Source organism: Bacillus rossius, chromosome 6 (assembly GCF_032445375.1).
Source record: "Bacillus rossius redtenbacheri isolate Brsri chromosome 6, Brsri_v3, whole genome shotgun sequence".
Classification (NCBI taxonomy): domain Eukaryota; kingdom Metazoa; phylum Arthropoda; class Insecta; order Phasmatodea; family Bacillidae; genus Bacillus; species Bacillus rossius.
The window spans coordinates 39,813,374-39,825,768 of record NC_086334.1 but is presented as its reverse complement, the minus strand read 5'-3'; the positions used below and the strand labels follow the sequence as shown (position 1 = coordinate 39,825,768).

The following is a 12,395-nucleotide window of genomic DNA, read 5'->3' as shown; positions in this document are numbered from 1 at the left end:
CAGCTCGCATCCCAGAGTTACCTAGTTAATTAGGCAGGGAACCGAGCGGCATTATAATTAACTTGCCCGTTGCAGCACAACCTAACCTGTTGTATTGGATTTGCTCTCAAGGAAGCGCTTGTATGAAAGTTGGGAGAGGCCCTGGCGCATCGCCAGGATCAAAGCTTCCGCTTCCGCCCTTTCCCCTTATCATCGCATTAAAATTACGAATGAAAGGAATAAGTAATTGACAGGACAAAAATGTAATTAACTTAGTGACCATTGTTTACTCCTTTCTTATTTAGTTTTGATTAGTCTATAAACTATAATACACAAGTAAATGCTTTAGAAACATTTAAAAAAAAAAAAAAAAAAGTGATTCTTTCCTGAAAATAAGTATTAGTTGGTTACAGTTTTGTTTTCGACAATTTTATTCCTTTGAAATAGGAAAACGGTTTTCTGACGGCGATGAGAATTAACTCCCCAAGTGTCAAAATCACAAATTGAGATAATGTTTATTTTTCAAACCCTTTCCTTCGTAAAATATGTGCAATGGTTTCGATTCCCAAAACTGGTTTAAAATAAAGTAATGATGTGTATTTCGTAACCAGTATATAGCACAGTGCTGGAGGTACAGAATATTTAATCTCAATTACTGTGTTCGGCACGTGAATCACTTCTGTTTACCGTCCTTCAGTTAAATCCCCTTTTTCTTAATTGCCACAGCTGTACTGCATTCACAGAACGTCGTTAATGAGCTGTAACTAACAACAAAATTATGCTGTATGATCTACATATTTTCAAATATTGTATTGGAAACATTCCTATCATTTTATAGATCAATTGAAAATACAATAATTACATAGTTAACCTTAAAAGTGGCGATGTCTTCGATTGTAGTGACGTTGAAACATGCAGTAAGTTAAAAAAAAAAAAAAAAAAAAAAACCTCTTACATAGTCTATAGATTACTGTAACTGATACATGCTATAGCAGGCACATGGCAAGTGTTTGATTGTACAGTGCAACTCAGTTAATACGACCATTTTGAAGTCGACTTCTTAAAGTTATTTCTGTCAACAAGAGCATAACATTCAGCTTTAACATGGCCTGCACTTCACCTGTAAGTATTTTAGGACTAGTAATAAATTATAGCTCTTACGAGTTGTCAGTGAAAGGGGTGTTAGCGTTAGAGGTAAGAGACGGAAGAGGAAGTAGTTATCAGTGGAGCGCGACCTAGAGCCTGAATGATCTCCCTTGGCGTGGCAATTATCTTAGGGTGTTATACCCGTTCAAAATATGTTGACCATATATTGCGATATGTAGATACACGCATCAGCGTCATTACGATGATTGATGATTTTAGAAAAGTAAATTTGTAACCGGGGCGTGCCGTGTCGGCACTATTGGTTCCTTTCAGCTCTGCGTCCGTTCCGAAAAACCCTTTTCCATCGAACTATGGAGCCCAGGTCGCAAGATGCTTGGCCTGCACTGTACACATTTGAACTCCCTCTTGAGAGAAAAAAAAGAGCATAGTAATAATTAATAAGTGTCTAGTTTAGCTGTAATGAACACTTTCTAGTGTACCGGCGCGAAGCTGGATTCGCTGTAGCTCGGCTCGCATCCCAGCGCGCCTCTATCGCCGCGTGCTGGTCACCTTGAGCGCCTTATTGGTAGTGTGCTCACGGCCACTGCGCGGGAATCGGCTGGCATACCCACTTCTGGGCAATGCGCAGTGTTGCCAACCATCTGGTGATGTGAGCGTGACGTGTCGATTTCAAAAATGCGGGCCGAAACTCCTGTTACACGGGATGGAATTATGTTTTCTGGGGGAAGCCGTTAAAAAGTCGTTTATTACTTCGTGAACTACTGGATCCGCCGTTGTACGTACCCATTATCTATGGTGCTATTCCTGAATCTTATATCATCTAGATGTAGGAACAATTCTATTTTTAACGAGCTCTTTACTTTATGTAACCATAACATCTGCGTTTCCGCAAAACGTTCTCACCGTATGAAGTCAACTCATGAATCGTTTATCTCTGAGAGAGTATCGGCGGCGTCTGGCTGAAGATTCGGAACACATTTATTACCATATTTGGCTATATATAATTTGTTAGACAATCGTGTTAGTAGACTACCGGAGTTGTGACATGTATATCTTACTTCAACGGTTCAGCCTTATGGTTTGTGGTGGCTATGACCGATGACTCACTGTAGGCTATGTGCCTTTCTTGTGCGTGGAGAGCTGTGAGGCGAATGAAGTACAAAATTGTAAACGCTTAAATATATTCAATATGTTTTTATTTGAATACATATTCTATTTTACACGTGTAGGCCTACAACATACATAAATTGTATAAAGATAATAAGTCCGTAATGTCACTCACAACTTGCAAATTACGTAATAGTACATGTTATGTAGGCTACTAGGAGAACATTTGAGTACCCAGCCGTCCAATGCCGGAATCTGCGCACATTATCGACATCTGCATGCGTATTGAACAGTTTTTGTGTTTTCAAATGATTTTCAGTTTATTGCGGGTGTGAAATCACAGACCTTTTTGTTTTGTTTATCATTTATATGTAGTAAGAGTGGCATAGAAAATGTATTTGAACGAAAAACAGTAATTGAATTATTTACGCATCCACTATTTTGTACTTCCATGTTATTTACGGCTCTGTACACACAAGTAAGGTTAATACTGTGTAAAATTAAAGTATCAGTATTGTGTTGTGTATTGCGAAGGCACAAAAATTAAATCATTTTCTCACAAGGATGATGATTCAGTAATTGACAATAATTCCTACAGTTTATGTCAAATAATGTAAACATTAAATATCAGATAACGCCAAGTTTTTATTTAAATCGTTCAGTGTGAATTTGTTTATCGCCGCAAAATAAACTCTGTTAAATAAATATGCTCTTTCACCCGGAACATGATACAGCCATTTTACTGTATATATGTAGTAAACAACTTAATCGGTTGGTAAATGTGACTTAAAATACGTAGAAGTATACAATTTTGCATCATGTTTCTGACGCCTTTCTGGGTCTGCGATATTGTAAGCCGAATTCGCTCAGACGCCACGCTCATGTGGTGTACAGTGGGTTATTTCATTTCTATGTAGTCTTAGACGTGTTGTGTGTTGAGGTATCGGTATTATTTTTAAAGAAAACTAATACACGTGGACGTTACGCCGAGGCCAACACAATACGTGTTGAGAACGACACGTTGATGTATTTGAGTACGGAACTGGGGCATGGCGAAGCCGAGCTCTAAAAGTCTGCATTTTCGAAACGATTCACGATATCTGGGAGCCCAACGTCGCATCGACGAGTGGCCGATGTGGGCGCCGCGAACAAAGGAACCAGCCGAGGCGAGGCGCGACTGCCGCAGTTCTGCTCCAGCGACGGGTCGCTGACGTCTGGCAGCCTTGCAATGTCGCCCGGAACTGAACGCTTGCGTAGACGCGCAACCCACTCTGTGGCGCGATCTCGCGTCGTGGGTTCGGCTGGCTTTCCTTTCTTTCCTTGGCGAGTGAGAGGGTTGCGTAAGGCCGCACTCACGACTTGGGCGTGGAAGCTTTGAAAGCGTTATACAGCATCGTGCAAAACTATTATTTTGGTTCTTAAACAACTATATGTACTAGTTCTGTTCTGACATTGATTGCACTGTGAAACCACACCATACAATGATAGTCTCCGTCAATTTTAGGAGATTTAATTACGTGACTTGCATATGGTTTGCACTTTTACGTTTCCCCAGTTAGGACTCAATTTATGAGCGCCGAGTTGGTATTCAAGTAGTTCCGAGCTCAATGTAATCTCGGGGCGCTATAAATAAAAGTAGAGCCTGAACCCAATGCTCATCGTTTCACTTTGCTAGTCCAAAATAATATTTTTCCCAATAGGCTATCGGTTTCTTTAATCCCCAGGAACTGGTTCTGATTTAACCGGTGATGTTGATGATGCCTATACAATCATGTATTCAAGCGTAAGACTGGTAAGAGCATGCACTTAAACAAACAGTCCCTTGTCTTTTACACATAATTGTGTGACTTGGGCATAGTAAAGGTGAAGATAGAGTTTTGCATTGGATAGTAATACAACACTGAGTGTTAGACTGGTAATCCTAATTTGAAATGAGTAATTCTAGAGGTTGGAATGGAACCACTGTGCCATGTCTCGCCATGTAAGCCTTAACAATCGCAATCACAATTACTGAGAACTATAATACACTGTCTTTTCAGGTTAGCGTAGCACGCATACAACCCCGCTTATTCATTAAAAAAAAATTACCTATCGTTTTGGTACTGCGGTTTGTAAACAGTACGTGCACGTGAATGCAATAATCTGGGGCACTTATTTCAGACTAGAACTGCACACTGTTTGTGTTTGCAGAGTAACAGAAGGATATCACGTGGTATTACAACACACATGAAAATAACTTTGGAGTGGCCTTTCATTCGTTGTATCCTTGCAGAAGGCAGTTGTTGCAAGTAGCAGGAAGTCGGGCACCAGGTAACATCGCGGTGGAGGAAACTTTGCCGCACCTGCGTTTGTCAAGGCAATGTTGTTTGCCCTTGACTCCCACTCTGTGGGCCCATTTTCGATGAGCTGGAGCAAAGGAAACTAAAAGGCCACTCACTGATAGTTCGTGTAGACTATCTGTACACATTTTAGTATATTTCAGCGTTGATCGCACTTCATATTTGATGTTTTGTTGCAGCGTGAACAAGATCAACAACCTATCGGACTTCCAGTTCTGCCGCAACCTGCAGGAGCTGTACGTCCGCAAGAATGAGATACGGGACCTGAACCAAATCTGCTACCTCCAGGAGCTGCCGCGCCTCAGGAACCTCTGGCTGGATGAGAACCCATGTGCCAACGCCGAAAAGTAAGTGACCTCAACAGTTGGACCTAGAACAGAAGCCCAAGTAATGGGACAATCATTTCCCACTTTTTGATACATCACAGTTATGCTTATATGGTATTCATGTTTTGGCAAAGTAAAAAGATCCATGTGAGCTATGTCTTATGTTCTTTAGATATATTTTTTTATTTGGCATACACCTTTTGGAGGGACATTAGTATAAGCTCCTTTTTTACATGGAAATTTTATCCTGCAAATGTTTTTCTGGCTTCAGTATAACGTAACAAGTATCTTTACTGAGTAATTTATGAGCTTCTTTTAAACCCTATTAATTGAGTTTATGCCAGGGTTGTATGTTTTAACACATTAAATAATTAAAAATAACTGTAGAAAATGTTAAATACTGTATAGCTTTTGCTTTAAGATAACATTTAATAACAGTATGTTCGTGTTTTTTTTTGTTAGAGTGGTACTCTAAATCAGTGTTGGTATTTTTGATTGGTGGAGCACCAATATCTCCATTATTGAGCTGCTTCAGTATTATTGGGCAGATCATTATAAAATTAATTGAGGATCCTTGCCCTGACAATGTTGTGCCTTGTATGTCATTGTATAAATCAACTGTTACCATAAAAAAAAATAGCAAACAAACAAACTATCCTCGCACCAAGACATCAGGTAATAACATGAGCTCTCAGGGAGCAGGGCCAATCAGACAACTGCTCGCCAGTCATTGACTGTGCCTGGAGAGGGGGACTAAGATATATACCATTTGTTTTCCAGTATCCTCTTATCAGTCTGTGTATTAATTTTTTTTTAAAATAATTCCTTCCACTGACTTAATATGCTGTTTATGTTTTTATTTTTTAACATTGCCTGATTTCAGCTTGTTTTCTGTGTGTTTGCATATTTATCTTTGTTGTCTTTTACCGAGGTTCCTTACGACATACAGCGTAATTAGTAGTGTTTGCATGCTGTAAATGTTTCAAACTTTTTTGCTCAAAATATAGGACACTTTCTTATGTTAATTTTCCCCCTAAATTCTCTGGTTTATTGTCCAGGCAGATGTACTTTCAATGTACTAATTCGGTGTACTCAAGAAATCCTGTTCAGCTTACAAACTGTAGGTAAAACAACGCTGAAAAGATGGACGGCATGTTAAGTAGTGAGAGGGGCCCAGACTCAGCAAGCGCGTGTGCGTGGTGGCAGCTACCGCTTGACGGTGCTGCGCGCCCTGCCACACCTGCAGAAGCTGGACAACTCGGTGGTGAAGCCGGAAGAGGTGCAGGACGCGTGCCGCAAGGGGCTCGAGCTGCTGCACCCCGAGGACATGTCCCCCGACAGCCAGTGGCCCTCGGCGCTCAGCAGCCCCGACTGCAGCCCCGCGCAGGACCAGGTACGCTCTGCCCACCACCCGCTACTCCACTTCATGCTTGGCTTTTGCACTCATTCGCTGTTTAGGTACTGCTCACATCATTCTTCAAGTAAATGAAATCACACTAACATAATTTTTGTTTGGCTACCTATTGCAGTATAAACAATCGTTTTATTGTATGGTTTTCTTGCCTCGTTTGTGTAAGGTCGAAATAACATGTGGCTATTGTCGTGGAACGATCATTCTCTCAGGAAATAGTTTCACGAGTTTAAATGTCTCCTAATATAATTTTTTTCTAGTTCAAAATTATGTGGTTTTTATTGTTCAAACAAAAACAACAGTTTTTTTTAAGTGCCTACACTATTTAGTGTTAAGCTGGTCTTGCCTAGCTGTATCAGCAAACTTTGTAATTCTTAAATGGCAATATTATAGCCTTTCAACTAATTTGTTCTATTGAGTAAATGTAAATTCTGTACATCCCAATGTAAAAAAGGTATTCAAACTTCAATATATGTTGTATTTAATAATATAATTAATATTTGAAAGATGTACATTTTTAAATATTCTTTATTTTTACCATATTTTCATTACAACAAATAAAGAACAAATAAGTTTATATATACACACACACACACACACACACACACACACACACACAAATATATATATATATATATATATATATATATATATATATATATATATATATATATAAAAAAATTGCTTTAAGCTGTGTTTGCTGTATCATTTGGTACATTCTTGGAATATCTAGCAGATGTGTTCGTACATACATACACACACAAAGTGGCAACTTATAAAATGTTTTTGAACCAAGTAGCCTTTTATCTCTTTTCGTATGAAGGTGAAAATTGGTTTTCTAATTTTCATTGCATTCGTTTTCTGTTACATGGCGTGCTGCCACATTCCGTTACCTTCTCAACATACACTATTTGGTTGGAAAGTTCTTTTTATCCTCTACTAATCAATGACTTTCTGGCCCACTTCATCCATCTACTACATGTGGTCTGATGTCCAAGTGTTTCATGTTCTAATGTTAAGTCATGGGAATGTTAAGATTTTTAGAACAGCATGTTAATAGACCATCAAATATAGGTTAAGTTTGTAACTTCGCTTTTCTTCCAGTGGCTAAGGGAAGGAATGCTTTCTTTCAAATGACAACCAAAGTACTGAAGTATTTCGAATATGCTCTTCTAATTTACCTCAAACCATTAACATTGTATGGTAGATTTTTTGTGTAAATTTACTTGCATCATGTAATTAAAAATAAACATTTATTTTGTGGGTGTGCAGTTACTAAAAATAATCGGCCAATAATTTAACATAAAACATTAGCAGCAAGTTATAAAATATAAGTTCTATGGTTAGCTTCTCATTAAAAGTATATGATGTATTGGTTGCTTATCATGGAAATGGGTTACTGGTTTAAAAATTGTAATTGGTATAGAAGTTTGAATGTTATGTATATATTAGAGAAAAAATATTTAAAGTTGGGAAATTCCTTCCCTTTCTTCCTTCTCACCCTATCTTCCAAGCACAATATTTTTAATAAGATGTGGAGACTTAAGTCGGTTTCATTGCCTGCTGCCTGCCTCACTGTTAGTCCTGAGAAAGCACTTACTTATGTGTACTACGTGCAGTTATTGGCTGAGGTTTGGTGTCCAGAGGTAGAATACAAAATTGCTGGTGAGCCATGTGTCAGCTGTTAGAGTTTTGGTGGATTCTCTTTGTTTGTATTTGTAAAATAGTGATGGGATTGGCCGTGGCACTTGTCACGTATTTTATTAATAGTAGTGGTTTCTGTATCATTTAATATGTATGAGTGAACACTAAGGAACAATTGAGTAGGTATCGATAAAAATAAATGAGGCTGGGTTTACGTTATAATTTTTTTTTTACGTCTTCGTTGGAATGCTGTCCTGGTGAATCCTTCTCTTTTTCCCGAGCTCCGTTCACTTCCTTCCCTCGAGTCCGTGTGAGTCGTCCTGACTCACTGTGTTGTTGCGTGGTGATGGGTGGCAGTGAGGTGTTTGCCGCAGGAGTACGAGCAGCGAATGGAGTCTTCGTACTACCCCGACTCGTACTACGAGTACGAAGAGACGGAACGGGTGGCTCGTCCACAGCCTGTCCAGGTGGGCTCTGCACACTGGTCTGTGTGTGCGTCCCTGCAGCTGTGGTTGTTCCGCACGTAGCATGTCGCATGTTCATCTGTTAACTGTCGCCGGGGGGGGGGGGGGGGGGGGGGGGCTGGCTAGGCAAGGCTCGGCTCGACAATGGAGCTCTGGAATATTCTCACTGTGATTGACATGCATGTAATGTTATTTGTTAATGTGGCAGTGAAGTTTTTTTTTGTGTGTTATTTATTTGCATGTAAAGATGAATTTGCACATCATTTCACAGATTTGTATTTAGTAGTATGTTTCTTTGGTCGTCTGTCATTATTGAACGTATACAGTGCAGAATATAACCTTCTATAACTTTTCAAACCTTTGAAGTTTTATGAGAAAAAGATTTAACTAGCTAAACAGAAGGAAAAAAATTGAAGAAAACTGAAATGATTTGAATTTTTTTTAAGTTTATGGATAGATTTGTTGATTACTTTTATGGTTACTAGTTATAATTATAATGTGCTAATTATATGGAAGGACTGTATAAAGTGTAATTTTGTTATATTTTTAAGTGCCATTTATAATTATTTGCAAAAAAAATATATTATAAATACTCTTTAAAGCATTGTGTGTTTGACAGAGATTTCTGTGTAAATGTGTTGTAGCAACAAAATTTTCAGAATATCGATTTCTAATTCCCTGATTGTAATTTCAGATATGCTTATTACTGTTAGTAATATAAACAGCAAACAGTTTAATTTTGCCTTTGACCCTTTTTTGAGTCTTCAATGTACATATATGTTAAAAAAATAATAATTCTCATTGAGTTTGCTCCTATTTTAATATACACAATGTCCATTTTTTTGATGCATGTGTGTAAATACTTTTATTTTCAAATAAATAGGATTTTTTTTTATGAATAAAGAGATAGGTAAAGTTGGTCTTGTGGAGAAAGTAATGTGAATGAAAACAAAGATTCAACTCTGAGTTTAAAAACTAAAAACTGTATCAAAAATGATTTATCTTAAGAACGGACTCCACACTATAATGTGCAAGAATGAAGATGCGGTACTTTTGTAACTTCAACTCCTCAACCAGATCTCAGTGCAATTTTTTTTTTTTTTTTTTTGCAAACCTGAGGCACACAAAAAGTTTAAATTGTTAATAAATCATTTGGTTCATGTTTGCGCTGATCGCATCTGTCGGAAGTTTATGAGACACGTGGGGCTGGGGGTGGTGTGTCGCTAAGAGAGGTGTCGTGTCTGCAGCGGACGCCCCCTCAGAGGCGGCGAGTGTCGGGCGACCGGGACGGGGAGGCGGAGCAGGTCCCCAGGAAACCCTCCACGCCGGCCGACGACCAGGGCTTCTACGACACGGACCGCCGCAACGCCAACTATGAGCCCGACACGCCCATGTGAGTGTCCCCCTCGCCCGCCGCGTGACGTTGTATGGTGAATAGCTGAAGTCAGTACACCGCCAAACATCCAAATGGAGATCAATCCACTGCCGAACACTGAAATGGAATTCATTGGAAATAAATACATAGCAAAACACATAATACAGTGAAATTCACCTCAATTACCTCAGTTTGTCTAATAAAATATAGAAAACCTTTCATTTAAGTTCCTAAATTATTAATACACTAGAACCTCGATAATCCGAGCTGGATGGGACCAGGGCCAACTCGGATTATCAGAACCTCGGATTATTGGAAATACGAATAAAAACACGCAAAATTGATTTCTAATACATATGTCGATGTTTTAATAAAAAGAAAATACAAACATATTAAAAGACAGAATATAAATATATACATAATTATTATTTTTTAAAATAATCTATTATTGTTTTTTGTGTTTTTAATGCTCCTCGCTTCTCAGCTGCTCGTGTGCTCCACTTCTTAAAAAACATTACGTCATTTGGCGTGACGTCATCTTGCTGCTCCACGTATTCGAGTGCCTTTTCTAAGCGTCGAAACCCATCTGTATGGCTAATTTTTTTGTTGGTTTCTTCTTCCTCTTGTTCGTCTTTTTCTGTGTCCTCATCCCGGTTGTTGACCATTTCAATAATTTTCTCATCTGTCAATTCTTCAATTTCATCACTGTCTAACCACTTCTTAACCTCTTCAGCACTGGATTCCATTTCGCAGCCAGGGATTGCCACCATTAAATTCAATAGAGTCATATTATCACAGTCATCTTCAACTGTTTCTTCTTCTTCACTATGTGAAACTCTCGGTTTTATAAGTTTTGACCAGGATTTCTGTATAGTTTCCTGTTTAATTTCTGACCACGCATCAACTAACCAATAGATAATGTCTTTTATATTAACTGTTTTTAGCATATCTACTAATGAAATTTCTTCTTCTTGCAAAATATATGTCAGAAGCATGCGTCTGTACTTTTTCTTTATTGTCGCAATGACGCCTTGGTCCATAGGTTGAATGAGGCTAGTCACATTTGGGGGCAGGAAAACAGTTTTAATTTCATCACTTGACAGCTCTTCTACGTTTGGATGGGATGGAGCGTTGTCAATAACCAACAGTGCTTTTCTCGGTAATTGTCGTTCTTTTAAAAAAGTTTCTACTGAAGGAAAAAATTCCTCAAAGAACCAATTTTTAAAAATGGTCGTATTTATCCACTAGTTCTTTTGATTTTTGTATGCAACGGGTAGTGCGTTCATATTTACATTTTTAAAAGCTCTAGGTTTTTTTGACTTTCCTATCACCAAGGGACGAAGCTTATGTGTCCCAGAGGCATTGGAACATGGCAGAACAGTAATTCGTTCCTTGCTCTTTTTATGCCCAGGAGCAGAAATTTCGTATTTGGATGCTAGACTCTTGTCAGGTAGCATTTTAAAATTTAACCCAGTCTTGTCACAGTTATATAATTGATCATGTGTGTAGCCCCCTTCTTCGATCATGCTTTGAAATTTTTGAACGTAGTTTTCAGCACCAGCAGCATCATCTGAAAGCTTTTCTCCCGTGATATGCAATTGCCGCACACCATATCTTTTTTCCCTTTTATCCAGCCATCCTTTACTGGCATTAAAATTGCTTTCACCTTCTTGTAATTTATTACGAAAATACTGCGCTTTTTCTTGTAATATAGGCCCAGAAAGAGGGACACCTTTTTGCTGCTGTGCTAAAAACCATGAAAACAAAGCTTCACTTGTTTTTTCGTACTCACTTTTTTTCATACGAGATCTGGATGTTGTAGCCTGAGAAAGATTTTTTTGAGTATGCCATAACTCCAATTTCTGTCTGTTGCGCCTCCAGTCACCCACGGTAACAGCACTCACTCCTAAATCACCGCAATTTTTTTAGCGGCTCACCTTTATCAACCCGCGTCAGCGCTTCTAATTTATCACTTAATGATATTTCAGTATGTTTTCTTTTACTCATACTGGTTCGTAATAGAACTGGGACGTAACTACATAGATGTGCTCACGGCGAAGAACTTATGGGAACTAAAAATTGCCCTCTGGATGGAACGCGGGAAGCGACGAGGGGGCGGAGGGTCTAGGGCGACGGAGAAAAGGAGTTTCCCCCCCAATGTTCTAAAAATAGATTCTTGCGACTTCTGACAGGGGTGGGCCGCTACCTGCTATGTACAGTCACTTACCCAATTCACCCCATCGGGCCTTCCTCCTCAATGTAGCCCTGGCCGTCCCTACGTGTATGTGTGTTTGCAAAATTCGTATTTTTTTCTTTCTCATAACCCCCGAAACTGACTCGAATTATTGGGAACTCGGATTATCGGAGCTCGGATTATCGAGACCCTACTGTACTAGAATAATTTAAATGGGTTTAATGTATATTTTTTCGAAGTAAAGTAAATAAAAACAGTCTATAACTGATACCCTACAGAAATAGCTAAAGAGTCCTAAGAGGAACAGCATTATGATATGTATAATTATAATGATTTTTGGTTTTTAAAATTGCATATTGATTTTTAGTTTGTATAAATGTAATTGAAACAATAAGACAGTGACAAAAAGTTTTTTTTTATTTGTATATTTGTTGGCACTGCTTTTTCCC

At 38.6% G+C, this 12,395-nt stretch overlaps 1 protein-coding gene across 4 annotated transcripts in view; it reads left to right on the top strand.

Moving 5' to 3' along the window:
* Nucleotides 1-12,395, top strand: part of LOC134533068 (cilia- and flagella-associated protein 410) — a 44,490-nt gene that overhangs the window by 15,520 nt on the left and 16,575 nt on the right. For 2 of the 4 annotated variants that reach the window (XM_063370274.1, XM_063370272.1), the window contains exons 3-6: nt 4,712-4,879; nt 6,065-6,251; nt 8,288-8,380; nt 9,625-9,770. In XM_063370274.1, coding sequence (XP_063226344.1) covers nt 4,712-4,879; nt 6,065-6,251; nt 8,288-8,380; nt 9,625-9,770 — 594 coding nt within the window. The remainder of the gene's footprint in view (nt 1-4,711; nt 4,880-6,064; nt 6,252-8,287; nt 8,381-9,624; nt 9,771-12,395) is intronic. The other 2 variants (XM_063370273.1, XM_063370275.1) reach the window with 1 other exon arrangement.